The sequence below is a fragment of the Nylanderia fulva genome, unplaced genomic scaffold, assembly GCF_048542155.1.
Source record: "Nylanderia fulva isolate GAGA-0341 unplaced genomic scaffold, ASM4854215v1 Scaffold38, whole genome shotgun sequence".
Lineage (NCBI taxonomy): Eukaryota > Metazoa > Arthropoda > Insecta > Hymenoptera > Formicidae > Nylanderia > Nylanderia fulva.
This window is the reverse complement of record NW_028190455.1, coordinates 1951662-1969237: the sequence shown is the minus strand read 5'-3', so window position 1 is coordinate 1969237 and position 17576 is coordinate 1951662. Positions and strand designations below refer to the sequence as shown.

General features: G+C 31.7%; 4 protein-coding genes across 10 annotated transcripts in view; 3 read left to right on the top strand and 1 right to left on the bottom strand.

The window, feature by feature from the left end:
- Positions 1–4: 4 nt before the first annotated feature.
- On the top strand, positions 5–7241 carry MFS10 (major facilitator superfamily transporter 10). The gene is made up of 7 exons (XM_029303101.2): positions 5–296; positions 1300–1523; positions 2096–2332; positions 2405–2492; positions 2574–2794; positions 3051–3581; positions 3700–7241. The coding sequence occupies exons 1-7, from the start codon at positions 227–229 to the stop codon at positions 3820–3822; spliced, it is 1494 nt and encodes a 497-aa protein (XP_029158934.2). The 5' UTR covers positions 5–226; the 3' UTR covers positions 3823–7241.
- Positions 5546–10250, bottom strand: LOC114931124 (protein CIP2A homolog L). Its single transcript, XM_029303090.2, has 10 exons — positions 9090–10250; positions 8747–8968; positions 8180–8673; positions 7942–8116; positions 7505–7840; positions 7228–7433; positions 6897–7146; positions 6550–6789; positions 6204–6455; positions 5546–6127 (listed from the first exon to the last, which is right to left on the bottom strand). The coding sequence occupies exons 1-10, from the start codon at positions 9189–9191 to the stop codon at positions 5900–5902; spliced, it is 2505 nt and encodes an 834-aa protein (XP_029158923.2). The 5' UTR covers positions 9192–10250; the 3' UTR covers positions 5546–5899.
- The window catches only part of Rab5 (RAS oncogene family member Rab5), a 20293-nt gene continuing 12617 nt past the window's right edge, over positions 9901–17576 (top strand). The window contains exons 1-6 of one of the 7 annotated variants that reach the window (XM_029303153.2): positions 9901–9965; positions 12688–12856; positions 13151–13302; positions 13433–13649; positions 14021–14145; positions 16291–16967. In XM_029303153.2, coding sequence (XP_029158986.1) covers positions 12694–12856; positions 13151–13302; positions 13433–13649; positions 14021–14133 — 645 coding nt within the window. In that variant the 5' untranslated portion in view covers positions 9901–9965; positions 12688–12693 and the 3' untranslated portion in view covers positions 14134–14145; positions 16291–16967. The other 6 variants (XM_029303125.2, XM_029303147.2, XM_029303142.2 and 3 more) reach the window with 6 other exon arrangements.
- The window catches only part of LOC114931199 (uncharacterized), a 1121-nt gene continuing 667 nt past the window's right edge, over positions 17123–17576 (top strand). Inside the window, exon 1 of the mRNA XM_085485588.1 lies at positions 17123–17532. Within this exon, the coding sequence (XP_085341714.1) occupies positions 17247–17532 (286 nt within the window). The 5' untranslated portion in view covers positions 17123–17246. The remainder of the gene's footprint in view (positions 17533–17576) is intronic.

Sequence of the window (17576 nt, the reverse complement as noted above, 5' to 3'; positions counted from 1 at the left end):
ATTCGCAATACATATGTACAAATCGCACGGACGAGTGCCAGGAAGTCCAATCTCGACCGTAACAACACAGCTGTAATGACCTGTCATTGCGTGTACGGGTGCACTGGAGGGAGCATAACAAAAACATAATTTCGATGCCTAGAACGGTGGTGAATCATCGTGAAAGCGTGAACTTACCATAGAGAGTGGATACGACCGTACAACGACGCGAACGTTGACAGGCATCATGGAAGTGCTGGATCCCAGCGTCTCTAGAGACGATCAGCCCCTTTGCATCAACGATTCTCTGGAGCGAGGTTCGTTTATTTATTTATTTAGTTATTTATTTTTTTTTTAATAACGTCCGTAGTTTTATCTGCATTTATGTAATTGCATATCGCGGTTTCATAAATGACTCAGAGAGAAAGAGAGAGAGAGAGAGAGAGTTATCGTGTGTTTGGAAACAAAGAGATGATAATGACATAATGACGTTAATAACGATACGAGGAAACGCTATTATGTTCTTATACATATATTGCAGATAATAAGAATAATTTTTGTAACGTCAGATAATATTCAAATGTCACGTCAAAATTTATTGTATTTTTCTATCAATGCTCGCGAATTTGTACTTTAAATTCATTTAGATGTGCACAATTTGTTTTATAATTACTTATCAAGTCTACTTTTCTTTAATCGATGTCATTTTTTGAAGAAGCAAAACTAATCAATAATCATTGTTTTGACAATATTAGTATAGTGTAATTATGTGAGATATACCATATTGTTAAAATTTTGAATGATTTCTTAGATTGCGTTCCAAAACGTCGTCTTCGAGAAAAATTTTACTGATAATCTATAGTGTTTGTAACATGTACTATAGTTTTTTAAGTAAAATTTTTCTTGAAAAGGATGTTTTGGAACGCAACAGACTGTTTTCAATTGAAGCCGTTTTGAAAAAATAACTATATTTGGAAGCAAATTCTAATCAATTTAATCATTGAATAACTTGCACAGGATGATAATTTGCAACACTAAAATTTCCAATGACATAATTATGATACATATATGCAATTCAAATTTTATTTTGCAAGTTAATCAACAAATTAATTAAACAAATTGACTAAAGTAATTTTTGGTACTACCATATTTAAAATACAGATTAATATTTTTTAATAAGGCATAAATTAATACAAATTGTGCATAATGTAAAACTTGTTATGCATAGATGTAATGAAAACTATCTCTTTTATGATTATTTATTGCTTATATATAATATATTTTAGCTATTTTATTAACAATTATATTTTTTTTTTTCAGCTAACACATGCCACATTCCAGCAGACACTAAATCATGTGTAAAGGCACGTCATACTTTGGGTTTCCTGGGTTTTCTCGGTTTTGCCCTTGTGTATGCTATGAGGGTCAATTTATCAGTAGCCATTGTCTCCATGGTTAATCAGACAGCGATACCACATACCGAGGAGAATGATACCAGTGATGTTTGTCCCAAAATCAAGCCAATAAATGGAACTTTTATACCGGTAAATTTATTGTCATTTTTCCAAGTAGCAATTGTATGGATAGCTTACTGTATTATTACTTTTACATATATTTTGAATGAGTAATTGCTTTAGGTCATATTAATTATCATAATATTAGTCATCCAAGCTTTTATCTCATTTTATACACAATTGAGCTATATAACAACTTACACATACATTATATTTTATTATAATATTATTCTTTATAACAGAATTCAAAAAATTTGTTTCTTTTATTAAGTTTTCAATGTTTATTATAATTTTATAGTTAAAAAATTCTTATTGTTTTGTTGGATTTTTTTAAATTTCTTATTTTCAGTCATTTTATGAAATTTTTATGCAAAATGTCATATCATCATTCAAATATACATTTTGTTATTATCTGAAAAACAAAGCTATTTATATAAATTTCTTAATAAATTATTAGTAATTATATTTTTTATAGTTTGCAACAAAAGTTTTTAAAATATTTCATGTTATTGAATTTACTTTCTATTTTTTCATTTATTTTAATATTTTTATTATTTTATTGTGTATATAACTTTTAAAAAATGTGATATATATATTTTTAGAGTGAGGGAGAATTTGTCTGGACTGAGAAGACTCAAGGTATTATACTGGGAGCTTTCTTCCTTGGCTATGTAACAACAAACGTCCCTGGTGGTAGATTAGCCGAAAAAATGGGCGGCAAGCTAATTTATGGTCTGGGAATATTTCTAACTTCTATTCTGACAGTGATAAGTCCATTTGCTGCGTATTGGGGTCTAGTACCGTTCTTAGTTGTACGAGTCGCAGAAGGATTTACCGAGGTAAATATTTTGCTCCTTATAAAGCTGTATACGTGCATACGACTGGCAATTAATATTTTTGTCATAATACAGGGAGTAACATTTCCTGCAATGCATAGTATGCTGGCGCATTGGGTTCCGCCATTGGAGAGAAGTAAATTTGCTGCTATAGTATACGCAGGTATAATTCTTTTGTCTCTTCTCCTTTATGAATAAATATAAATTGCTCTGAAAATATTTATATAATACCTTTTTCATTCAGGTGCGAATTTTGGAACCGTCGTTTCATTACCGGTGAGCGGCTGGCTATGTTCACTAGAATTATGGCGTGGTTGGCCACTTGCATTTTATTTATTTGGAGGACTTGGTCTCATATGGTACATATTCTGGTTGATATTCATATACGATACTCCTTCGCAACATAAGACGATTGATCCTTCCGAGAAGGCATATATTGAAGCTAGCGTCGAGAAGAAAGACGAGGTCGGTATTACGTTTTATATTCATGCGCGCATATATATATATATATATATATATATATATATATATATATATACTCATTGATAAGATATATATATATATATATATAAAAATATATATATATATACTCATTGATAAGATATATATATATATATATATATATAAAATATATATATATATATACTCATTGATAAGATATATATATATATATATATATCTTATCAATGAGTTTTGCTTAGTAAGCAAATAATTCTGATAGAATGACGATCCGGGAGTACCGTGGCTGTCTGTCTTCACATCTTTACCTATATGGGCCATTACTATAACGCAATGTGGTCAATCCTGGGCATTTTATACTCTCCTAACCGAACTGCCGACGTATATGGACAAGATTTTGCATTTGAATGTACAACAAAACGCATTTCTCTCGGCGTTACCTTACTTGAGCGCTTGGCTGGTGGGGCTCGGTATCTCGAGCTTTGCAGACGCGCTTCTCGCTCGTCGTTTAATCTCGCCCTTGGCTTCGTTCAAACTGTGGAACACGGTCGCTTCCTTAGGACCTAGTCTTAGTTTCGTGGGTGCTATCTGGGCCGGATGTGATCGTATGACTGTGATGCTGATGCTCGCGGGGCTGGGCTCGCTCCAGGGCGCCGTGTACGCCGGAAATCAGATGAATCACATCGCATTAGCGCCCCGTTACGCGGGCACCTTGTACGGATTGACGAATGCTGCGGCAAACGCGTGTGGCTTTTTGGCGCCTTACGTTATCGGCAGTATAGTAGAGGGACACGTTAGTATTTATATGTTTATATATTATATATATATATTTTCGTCATATATACCTTTGTCTCGTATTTGCTCGTTGAGATACAAATGAATATATATGTATTTTTCTTTTTGGATTACAGGAGACTCTCGCTCGCTGGCATACAGTGTTCTGGATGGCAGCAGGAATAAACATGGTTACTAATTGTTTCTACTTGTTGTTTGCATCTGCCACTGAACAGCCGTGGAGTAAAGGCGGTAGTTGATGACAATATTGCATTAGGAATGCGATATTAAACGTGGAAAATAATATATTCTCCAATCATATTGCACACAGTACATTTTAATTTGGCTGGCCAATTTTGTATAATAACTCGGCATAGATATTACCGATATTATATTTTTTGTAAAATAATTTAATATTTGTTAATTTGTTTTCTAAAGTTTTATAGTCTAATCGTATTTATCGTTAGGTGACATTTACAATGACAGATGGGTCGTATTTCAGTATTATCCATTTGTGCTGAAACGTGATAATTAGATAAGCGTTGCCCATATGGCCTCTGCTTCAAATAATTGAAATTGTTAATTTTTTTTACTTCCAATTTTACTTTCAATCTACATCTGATTTCATAAGTTTGGATATATAAAAATTATTAATTAATTAAATTATTACTTAGACGAAAATGTTAATAAGAAGAAAATTATGAAGTAAATATATACATTTTAAGTTTGACACGAGCAGAGTGTCTTGTTTGCAATTAATAATATTTAAAAAGAAGCGATATGTGCAAAAATAAATTGAAAAAAATAGACTAAAATGTTTTCAAAGCTTTATTTTCGAAAAATAACTTTAATTTGGTAAAAACAATAAATTATTACTGAAAAAAAGTTATATTAAAATATTAAGATTATTTAATTTTTTTCAATATATTTTTATGTGTGCATAACTTTTCAGGCAATGTGAAATTTGATACAAAATCATTAAGTTTTTATAATTTAAAAAAGCCATAGAAAATGATGAATTTTAAGTTATTTGTAAAATAAGTGCCTCATAAAAAATTCTGAAATTGTTTCATAAAAAGTTTCTAAAATAAGTGTCTCATAAAAAAAAATTCTGTTCTATTTTTTCTTTTCAATGTATTTTTGCATAGAGCTCTCGATTGTATTACCATATTTTCTGTATATAATAATGGCATTTAATTTCGCGTATATATTAAATATATGTATATCTCACGTACACATGTACACGACAATACATATAAGACATAATACAATAGATCAAAACTTTTAAAAACGTGCGAAAACACATTTGAAATTCGCTATATAACATGTTTTATTATCTAATATAGGAAAATCATGGTATGAGTGATAGAAGCAATTGAAATGATTAGCGACGTAGATATTATTAAAAATTATATATTTTTATTTACAATTTAAAAATATATATCTAATTTCTAACTATTTAAATATTGTTAATTTATTGTTTTAAAAATGAAGGTATTATAATACCAAAGGGAATAAGTAAGATAAAATAGTTTCTATAAATAGTTTGTATAAAAATTACATAAATAGAATTTACTCTATTCAATATTAATATATGTCGTATGTATATTTCTGAATGAAAGATAACAAAATAATATATGGAAACAAATAAACGATTTTGTCGTTAAAAACAAAGAGGTACATATATAATTCATAGAAATTTTATTTCAAATATATTGAGATGAAATAGAAATCATCATCAATTGTATTTAACACGATAGACAAGTATTCATATAGAATATATTGCATATATTGGATGGATATTATACAGCTTTAATTTGATTGATATTTTTAAGAATGCAAAAGTTAGTATAACAATGCGTGTATGTAAAATAATCCTAATCGTATTTTAATTTACGAGAGAAATATTAGAATAGTTTTATATTAAAAATAGTCCTCTATATGGATAAACATACAAAATTTTATTTTGAATGTATTGATCATGTTCGAATAAGCATACGATAATATCGATTATTTATACACAAATTTTTTAATCATGTTCTCTTTATTCAGCCAATAAATTTTAATGTTAAAATATAAATGTATATACAAATTATATCGTTTTTAGTAAAATTTTTCTATTATTTTATTTTGTTAATTCGCTCTGTTTAAATTTTTTTAAGGTAAAAATATTACACTTATTTATTCTATATATTGACAGGAATTAACGTACAATTAAATATAAAAAATAAAATTATTAGACGCAACTATATTGTGAATGTTAGATACGGAAAAATTATATTGACCAATGTATCCGTTCATATTTTCCGCGTTTATTATTTTGAGAAGAAAGAAATGTTAACTTGAATTTAGATCATCTTTGTTTTTTGCAGTAAGCTCAAATATCATATCTCGCATACGGCTCAAATCTACCAATTCCGTTTTCATTCTTTGAATATTCTTTTCTTTCTCTGATATGGTTTGTTCATGTGTCCGTAACATTTGTACCATTTGTTGAATTTCTTGCTTAAGCGCAGATATATCGCCTTGATTTGTTTCAATTTCTGCATCCTTTTTCTCTAAAAGCTACACAACATACGAAAAAAGTATAATTAATTAATTAATCAAAATATTCTTAATATAAAAGAAAATTTAATTGCACCTGTTCCTTTTTGCTAAGAGAATCTTTCATCTTTTGTAAAAGTTTACTTAATTCATGATTTTTGTTGCTCATATCTATAACTTTTTTTTCTGTAATTAAATGTTCATTTTTTGATTCTTGAACTTGTTTAGTTAATATATCAATTTTATTGTTGCTAGCCTCTAATTCATTTGTACATTGCATTAACTTCTCATTCAGATGTTCCAAATGTGTTGATTTTTCTACCACAATTTTTTTCAGTGATTCAATTTCCTAGAAACGTGACAAAAATGTAAAAGTTTTATATTATAAAAAGAAACATTTGTGCAGCACACATATTTTACATAATTGTAGAAAGTTAACTAACTTGTTTCTTTATCAAAAATGCTTTTTTAGATTGCTCTTCCATCTCATTAAACTTTTCTATTAATACAGATTTTTCAGCTTTTATTCCTTCCAAGCACTGCTGAGTGTCAAATAATAACTGATGTAATCTACTGGATTCGGCTACCACTTGCGCTAATCTATGTTGAAGACTAGTACCATGATTATTTGCCGCTTCTAAACTCGATTGCATCGCCCTTTCGGAATGTCTCATTGTCGCTAACTTTAGTAAAATTAATTATACATAGTAAAATTAAATATACGATATGCATATAGATGCACTATATAATAAGTTATGTTATAAAAATATGAAACAAAAAAACATTGTACCTTATATTCGTATAGTTCCATTACCGCAGACGTCGGAATATCGTTTATCTGATTCGATTCAAAAGCTGATTCAAGTTTGGCTAAGAATACATCGAGGCGCTCTTCTTGTGCGATGGAAAATAATGGTGCTAATTCAATCCCAGAATAATTCAGAGATGCCTTATTCGTGACTTCCAACACATTGCTGTTTGTACTCTGAACTAACATTAATGGTTCTAATTCTTTCATGCAAACTGCCACTGCGGAAACACTTGTCAAACAGAAATTCCATATATATAACTGTACTAATATGTTATATGAAATAAGTAAACGTTTTTATTGCGTGAAATACCATTCCTGTGGAAATCCAATTGATGATGTTAACTGTAACACCTTTTGCTTCACTTCCCCATCACCAGTAAATAATGCTAATGCCATTATCATTTGCATTTGCTTTCTACTAAGTAATTCAGAATATAATGTCAACCAATTGGAATGACTTGTTGCTAAGTCTGCTGTCAAAGCTAATGCATGAATGTAAAGATTGATAGAAGCATTCTGCAAAATCGAAAACATGTATTTAATACAACTATGACTTCAATATTGTTTACACATTCTATAGTACATACTTGAATGAAATTTCCGGTCCAATCTCCAGCAGCGCAAAATTCATTATCTAATATGCGACTAAATAATTTGCGCATTGCGTGTTCGCTAAATGATTGCATAATTTTTTTCTTAAGTGCAGGAGTTTTAATCATTTCTTGAAACAGTTGCATTAATTCAGCTTGTTTTGTTTCCATTTCTACATTTTGACATCCATTTTTCTCATCAGTTTCATCTTCTGGATTCGTTATGAGCATAAGAACAGACGGATCTACCTCTGTTAAAACTTCGGCGGAAGTTTTAGTGCGTCGTGAATCGATGATGATGCTTCGTATGAGTGCTAAAGCTTTAGAGCACACCTACAATTTTTCGACAAAAATTTGGATCAATTCTTTTCTCTTTTTCGTCATCTTCAATTATCAAATATTACTCCATTAATAAGAATTAATAAGTTTCCTACTTGTTCCACAGGTACCCAAGTCATAGCCGATTTTATACAAGCAGGATATAAAGGAGTCAAGGCAGCTAATTTTAGTTTCACCAACGACAGTAAAAATTCCATCATAAGAGCGATGCATTCTGGATCTGTATTTTCTTCCAAAGTGGCTAGTATATTTTCTACATCTTTGCTGTAACTGTAGACAGCAAAAAATATAGTATTCTTGTATATTATATTACCAATATATGATTTGACTTACTTTGAATATGTAAGTAATACATTTCGCGAATGCTCATTTTGTCCGACGTCGTTGAAGAAATCAATAATATGCCGCAATAACAAAACGTCTTTCTGTTTCACTGCTGTTTTAAGATTTATGAAAGTTAATGATGCAAAGTCCATGATATATTTCTCAGAAATATTTGTATTAGTTGGCTCCAATATAATCAATAACTTGCAACATTGCACACTAGTATTAACATTCTCTTGCAACTTTAATAATGTTCTGATGAATGCCTTGGTATTGACGGTACGCATCAATGTATAAACAGCTGGGAGATTTTTATAACACAGATTTACCAGCACTCCTAAAGAAAGTGCAATAATCTCTTCTTCCTTTGATTGTACTACCCATTGAGTTAATACAGAAATTAAATATGGAAGATGAGCTTCTTGCCATGATATCTTGATTCCATATGTTAATTCCTGAAGTAATTTTAATACTCGTATCCTTTTCTCGGTCGTCAAATTTGCCTATATATTAAATAAAAAAAAGAATGTTAATTATTTTTAAAAAATTATAATATAATATTAATAGTTCTTATACCTCTAATAATCTCGCTAATATTGGTGCAAACTTATATGTATGAATAAGCGATTGTCTAGCAGGGATATTTCTGCAAGCATTTTGTAAAACATCTACAGCACTCCAGATCAAAGTGGATCGGGATCCTAAAGAATTCATCAGTTCGTATAGGCTCACATAGAATTCTGCAGCTATGCTGGTTTCAGGATCAAATACACTTAGATCCAGTGACGCACTTATTACCTTAATAACACAAATTTATATAATACGAAATATATCTTGCATTTGCAATTTTGTACTCTTCAAAACATAATTAAATTAAATAAAATATATATGTAATTGCAATATAAATTATAATGCTTACTCCAAGATTTCTTTGTATAGCAGACGTAGCACTTTCGTTGGGATGTTTGGTGTAATCCAAGGCCGCTGATATAAATCCTCGCAAATGTTGATACTTCTCCATTATTCGAATATTTTGCAGACAGATTTCACAAGATTTGTTTCGTCCAGCTAATGCGTCGAGTATATACACAATTCTCAAAAATTTATATCACCGCTAATCACCGCGTTGTGTCAAACAACACAAATTACACGCGCGATCAAACGTGTCAAAGGTCAACGTGCAACAGAGACACTGATTCCAAAGATACTACGACTCCTAGTTTGACATAGCTTGAGCATTTTGTTCGTCGGGCGTATTTTCGTCTCGTGAACAAAGCCAACAGATGCATCGGTTCAAAAATCGTGAACGTCCATTTTTAAAGATCTCCGTATAATTCAAATTCACCAATCGCGATCAATTGTTGTCGCGCGGGCCAATCAGATGAAATTTTTTTTTTCAACTAGCTAGTTAATTTCTATAGATTTTAGGGGATTTTATCATACATGTGGATTATTCCACAAATGCTCCGGTTCTCAACCAATCGGCTGACAAGCTGCTTCGCTCTGATTGTTCAATCCGCAGCTGTCAACCAATCAGCTGATAAGCTGCTTCGCTCTGATTGGTCGATCCGCAGCTGTCAACCGCGCACATGGAAACGTCACGTGGCGTCGCGTCTTCTACCATAGATACATAAAATCCATAGACGGAATGACATTTTGACATTCCGACGCACCCCCCGCGCACTTGTCATTAAATCCCTCTCCCCCTTTTTCGATGACATCGGCAACTAAAATTCGCTCTATGCATTTGACATGTCTATGGTCCACACTGCTTCCTACTTGTTCATAGTAGTCGGTACGTATACATTCGTGAATCGCGGAGAAGGAAAAACGGAGTCGCGAGAGACGGAAGAAGAGAGAGAGAAAGAGAGAGGCTCGTCTCGAGAGATTCCGCGATTTTTGTTCCACGGTCCCGCTACGTCGTCGCGACCTTTATTACGGAAACGGAGCGGAACGGATCGGCAAAAAGTGACGCAGCACCGTATGCATCGCGCGTGTCGGTAATCTTCCCTTTTTTTTTCTCTCTCTTTCTCTTCTCTCCCACCCAAAACGCACAGTGTGTCAAAGTTCCGCGATTACTCGTCGTCGGCGTACATATGTCGATGTAGGTTACGAGAAGAGACCCGAGGAATTTAATCATCCTTATTATTGTGCGCGACGAACGTACGAGTGAGCGAGAGGAAGCGAGCGAGAAAGAGAAGAAGCGAGAGAGGACAAAAGTGCGAATATACATCCACAGTTGACGGGATCGGTTCGGTTCGCGCGCGCGCGCAAGAAAGAGAGAAGGAGAAGGAGTTGGCTCCCGGAGTTTCGCGTGCTCGTGCTTTTGTTGTGTACATATTTTGTCCAGCCGTGAATTACACTCGTAACGAACGCTCTCCTCCTCGCCGGGCGGAAGCTGTCATAAATGTCCACGTTCTACGTAGATTGCGCGATCTATGCTCGGTCTACGACGGGCCGATCTCTCGGTGGCAAGTACTGACTGACTCGGCTCGAATCCGACGTCGGTCGTCCTCGGGCTTCAGGCGTTGCTCGCCGTCGTCGACATTGTCATCGTCGTCGTCGTCGCCTCCTGGTGGAAGAAGCCAGCTAGCCAGCGCGGCGCCTCGTCTGTCTAAACGGCGAACCTCGTCAACGCAAACAGGTTAAGATCGTCTCTGATTTGGCAGGTGTCCGTGTCATCCTGAGAGACGAATTTAATTAATACCCTCCTCCCTCTCTACCCCGGAGGATGTTTACGTAGCGTGCTACGTCTTGAGGAGAGACATAAAAGAAAGAAAGAGAGAGAGAGAGAAAGCTAAATTAGATAATAATGACGGAGTTCAAGAAAATATACAGAATTAAAAAAATTTCGATATTTCGAATGTGTTGCTGACGTTACACGCTCGGGCGGTGACAAGTACTCAGGGCTGTAACAATAATCGTGGCGCAGTCGTTCACTCCCTTTATTCGTCTCTCCCTCCTCTTTCTCTCTCTCTCTGTCTCTCCTTCGTCGATCTTTTTTTTCGCTATCTCGCATCTATCTCTCCCTCTTGTTTGCACTTACACATACGGCGCTTGCGCACGCATCACATGTACAAACACACACACATACATGGATGTGTACGTGACACAGCTCTTCCCGTCTTTCTCCTTTTCCTTCTTCTTCGTCGACGCGTCGTTTTAACGGTTTCCCATGATTTTTCGATAGTGTCTGCTCGAGATTGTAGGTTGACGTAAAGTAAGCCTCGGTGAATTTTCATTCTTGACACGAATGTCGCGGTAAGAAAGGCGGCTCGTAGAAAGAAAGAAAGAAAGAGAGAGAGAGAGAGAGAGAGGGAGAGCGAGCGAGCGAGCGGAAACCCTTTTTACAAGCATTGTACGAATCTCGTGATTGTCGTAAAAGTCAGTAACGTCCCGTATTTCGGCCTCTTTTGCATTATTAGCCTCCTCGTAATTGAAAAAAAAAAATACACATATATATAAGAAAAGAAAGTAATGCAGGAAAAGTCATTCTCAATGACGTTGATCGCACGAAGAGTTAATTGGATAATATAATTAACAGGATTGCCGGATCCCTCTTAATGGGTTAAAGAGAACCTATATTTGTTCATTTTTCGAATAAGTTAGCTACCTCCGAGTTTTTATCATCTTGTGCTTGTAAGTAATTATTCACGTATTTCGAATTCTCCATTCTAATGGTATCGCGTTAATCGAAAATTAATTGAAGCAGATGATGAGCTACATCGAGTGATTCATTCGAGTCGCTCCACAGTTTGAAAGAGATTCCTCAGACAGACTCGACTTGTTGTCTTAATGATACTTTTATTTTAATGCCGTTTTCATTCTACAATCTTTGTTTTTTTTTTTAACATTCTTATCTTATCGCGTGCACTTTCGTGTTTCTCAAAACGATTTTCTGTCTCTTCTGCGTCCTTCAAAATTATTCTCACAAGTCACTTTGTTCCCTAAAATTGTATCCAATCTTTTGTTTGTGTTTGTCTTCTAATCTTAATTGAAAATAATTAGGTACGTAGATTCTACACAATTTAAAAACATAATTATTGCATGCATGAAATGACATCTTATCTGTCACGCATATAAAGTTTCAGTATAAATAGACATTTTATCTATGAAATTGAACTTTAGCGAGCAATGACAATAAATTATTAATCTGAAACAAATTATTTTTGTACAAAATTTCTTTGACGGAACAGCATCTCTGAAAAGCATCTATATTTTATAATATTAAAACTTTTTACTTTATGTCATGTATAATTGTTGAGAGAAATGCTTCATTACGATTTAAATACTAAATAATTTTTAAATTTCTATCGTGATATTGCATTATTGTTAGAATATGTATAATTCTCAGATATACTCTTATTTATATATTCATCTTATTTTTTAGAATGTAATAGAAGCTTCTCCAAAGTTTGATACAATACTTTACAAATGTATCCAAGACTTAACGATATTGTTCAAAGCTAATAAAATTGTAAGATTTGTCAAAACTAAGAAATCAATTCTCTTTTCAGGTGATCATGGCGAATCGGGGTACGGCTCAAAGGCCAAATGGATCGACACAAGGGAAAATCTGTCAGTTTAAGTTAGTTTTACTTGGTGAATCGGCAGTTGGAAAATCAAGCCTTGTTTTAAGGTTTGTCAAAGGACAGTTCCATGAGTACCAAGAGAGTACGATTGGTGGTAAGAATATAATATATAATTAATAAATAATTGATACTCAATTTTGTAAAAATTTATCAAAAAATAATTTATTTCTTTAAAGCTAGATTAGATATAAAACTGTTTAATTATAAATTTTTTTAACTGCAATTATATATTTAAAGAAATATTTGCCAGTTTTCAAAACTGAAACTTATAATATTACAATACTGTTATGACAAAAGTATTATACTTTTTATATGACAAAAATAATTTATTTTTATATACTTATTTTTATTGATTACTTGTCACTATTGCAAATGTTATTATTTCCAGCTGCATTTCTAACACAAACTGTATGTTTGGATGACACAACTGTAAAGTTTGAGATTTGGGATACTGCGGGGCAAGAACGTTATCACAGTCTTGCGCCTATGTATTATCGTGGTGCTCAAGCAGCCATTGTTGTGTACGATATAACAAACCAGGTAAGCAAAACTGCCAATTCTTTTAATGAGTCTGCTTAAAAGACATTTATTTATTCCTATATAAAGATATTTACTCCTAATAAAGATAAATTAGCATGTATAGAACTAATATGTTTACTTATTTTATTAGGATACATTCTCACGTGCCCAAACATGGGTAAAGGAATTGCAGCGTCAAGCCAGTCCAAGTATAGTAATAGCATTAGCTGGAAACAAGGCAGATTTGGCAAATAAAAGAGTTGTCGAATATGACGAAGCTCAAACATATGCAGATGAAAATGGCCTTCTTTTCATGGAAACATCTGCTAAGACAGCGATGAATGTCAACGACATATTCCTTGCAATTGGTGAGCTATGCTTATCTTTATTTCTCTCTTGTCAAGATGGAATTATACGTTATATTATTATAAATGACATAAATATTATAACAAGAAAATTAAACTGTAAAAAGTAACGTTAGTATTATGAAGCGATAACGTGTGTTTGTATGAAATTTCCATTTTATTTGATAATGTATACGCAGAAATATTATTCCATGTTGTATTACACATTATCACTAATCAAAGTATGTGATGACTCTGTACCTGTTGATAATACATCGTGTTGAACAGTAAAAAACATTTTTAGAAAGAGAGAATATAATATTAAAACACATTGACACACACATTTTTATTATAGAACGTGTGAAAAAAAATAATTTTCTTTTTTTTTTCAATAGCTAAAAAGCTTCCTAAGAACGAACAGTCAGGAAGCGCAAGTACGAGTGGTCAAGGTCGTCGACTAGTCGAGTCGGATGGGCAAAAGGCAGCAACCGGCAATTGCTGCAAGTGATTATCTAAATCCGTATGTGTCTCACAATATATATTCGTATCTATATATATTTTTACATTATTTGAATATATATACTGTCTTTAAAAAATTAATTGGAAAAAAATCCACAAAAGAGATATTCCATTAATGAGAAAGAAAAAATATTTGATATGCCTAATGAATATGTTACGAATCAAATGCATATTCGGTGTATAACAACCTGTTCACATATTTTTATAATACTAGAATATATAATGAAATGAAAGCGCGATCAAAAAAAAAAGGAAAGAAAAGGGAAACGGGAAAATATATCAATTTGATATTGTGTAGAATAGACATTTGCACTTCAAAATGCTTTTAGCAGATTTTTTGTATTAGTATTATACAATACGGGAGGTATCTCTGAGTAGTCACACACATGCAGTTTCATAGAGTATATTTCTTGTTATATGTTTAATATTTTTTATAGTGTATATTCTCTCGCGACTTTTGCCTTCTTTATATTTATTGAAACAGTAAACAAACACGGCGGATTAAAATAATTAGATAAGAAGGAAAAGCGCGGATTGTGAAAGTAAGATCCATTATATGATCATCAAATTTATAATCTGCAAGATTAAATGTGTAACTATTGATGTACGATATTTAGCTGATATTGACAGTTTCTTGTAATTAAAAGTTGGTTTACACAAAGTATATGCGAAGAAAACACTTTTAAATTCTATGATGTTTCTATCCTAATGACGTATCTGTGCTTATCTGTTGGTGAAATTTCTTTTTAATATTATTGCAATATATCTCTGTTCAATCTTTTCAATATATCTAATTCAAAATATCTAATATAACAATTCCACATAATCGAAATCTTTTTCAGTGTTATTTCTTTGAATAACTAACACTGAATAATATTATGCGATGTTTCGCCTCTTTACTTCTTAAGGAACATTTACATTATTGTAACAGCTTTATTAACATCGGGATTATTCTTTGCGTGACATTGTAATTTATGTGTTATGCAATGTCTACAAGCATAATATTATTTTTCTATTAGTTTCCCTGATTTATTACTTATTCATGATTAATTTAGGTGTATAATATTTGCAAAATTTTGCAAAAACATTGTCTAATAAGGCACCATAGATATGTCTTTATTGTATAGGCACACATAGTAGTGTTTACATAAAACACTATATAGATATTTATAGATATTAAAAATTTATAAACGTTTCTTTCTTTGGTGGACTCTAGTTTCTGACTGATAAAGGTGTTACAAGAATATATATGTGCATGATATTGTGCAAGCTTGCGAAAATGTTTCTTGCGATTTATAATAATACTCCCATCATCTGTGCAATGATTCGTATCATTGGAATGTATGTTTGAAATATATTATTTTTTGTAATAATATGATATATAGGTAAAACTATTTAAAATTGTTACCAAAAAAGAAATTCTCAGGGTGCAATCTTTCTCTTCACAATCTCTAATATCCTTGTAATCTTAATTATATATTTATTTCCGCTCTCTTTCTCTCTCTCTCTCTCTTTCTTTCTCTCTCTCTCTCTCTCTCTTTTTCTTTCTTTTTATGAGATACGAGATTATCTAGATACATTCTGTTAAAATCACAGGTAGGTTTCATCCTTGTGTAGAGAAGTTTTTAATATTCGTCAGGCAAATAAATTGTTTTTATAGTATAGTTAGTCTCTCTTATGCATTGTAGATATTCGATAACTGTAATACAGTACATTATGGAATTATACATGTGATTCTCATTTTCCTCATTATTTATGTACATAGAAAAGAAACAATCTTTATATATATACATATATATATATATATATATATATATATATATATTTGAAAAATCTATACTTTGCATTATACTTGAATAATGTTGATATATATTTGAACAATCATTTATAGCTTTTATTTCTATTGAGAAAATTAGTTATTTTTCAGAAATGTTTATTAAATTAGGTAAGTTGTTAGTATATTAATTGAGAAAATTTATATGTTAACACATCAATACACTTAGTTTTATATTGTTGATCTAAAAAAGGTTCTAATTAAGCTAAACTATTCGATACCTATTTCTTATTATGTTGACTAAACTCGCGTTTATATGCATATCTTAGAATAATATTGCAGTGTAGACGCGCTATCTATTTCTGATTACAGATATGTACTATAATCTACAAAGATAAGTACACTACAAGTGTGCTACGATGAATTTGAAGGGAGGACGCACACAACTTGGGAAAAATACAGAGTGGGAAGTGAACTGTGTGGGACATTCGCAAACATTTTGCTTGAGTGATTGACTAAGAGCCTGCGTCTCAATGTAATCGACGATATATCATCTATTTTGAGTATCAGATCTATTAAGAGGTGGTAAAGAAAGCTCCCATTTGTAATTCTAGTAGTGTAATGGGCGGTGTTCGTTATAAATATATAAATATATATATAAATACAATTATATATATATATATTATATAAATCATATAGATAAATATGATTTATATATGTAATAAGTAATGCTAATAATAATAAATAATATTAATAATAATTATTAATAAAAATATATATATAATATACCGTTAATAATTACACCGTAAATATTGATAATAATAATACATTTAAAATATGCAACGTCTAATGAATTTTTGGCACGCGAAGATCTTGTAAGATAGGAGAGGCTATTCCTGCTGCTATTATACTATGTATTTCCTTTCTTAGTTTGTAACACATATAACAATTTCTTGCTCTAAAAACATATTGTATATTAATTTTATTGACAACTCATAATGAATTATAAATGAATTACACGGTAAAAAAAAATAAACTTGTGAATATTACGATGGTTCTTTATAATTGTCTATTCATTCGACCAGAATATTGTTTGTTAGAAGGCGTGAATTTATTACACAGACAAATACAATAATTTATTGTTTTAATTGAATATCTATATGCATTTATCAATTTACAAATGATCTCTTTTTTATGATTCTTTTGTTAATGAATTTATTTATATATTCATACATTTGTTATGTCAAATATTAATATACTTCAGTAAATACATTGCTAGTATTATTTGTATACTCGCTTTTATCGTGACATCAAAATATGGTATAAATATGAATACATGTAACAGTAAATCAAATGCGACAATAGAAGTAAAATGCAGGTTTCTATCCGAGTGCACCACACTAAATGATGATAAGAAAATTGTACTTAGGAAAGTACATTCTGCGCCCGAGTTGAAAAGTGTTACAAATTGTGACAATATATATGGAAGTTGGCAATTTCATAATATATCGTTGCATCGTCCGTATAGTTGTCCATCTTCCAAATTAATAACATTTGAAGATATAGCTTGCATGAGAAAACGAAAGGACAAAAAATTAGTTTTATTATTTCTCGGTAAAAATGCGCATTTTTTGCTTAAAATTATTAGAATCGTCAAT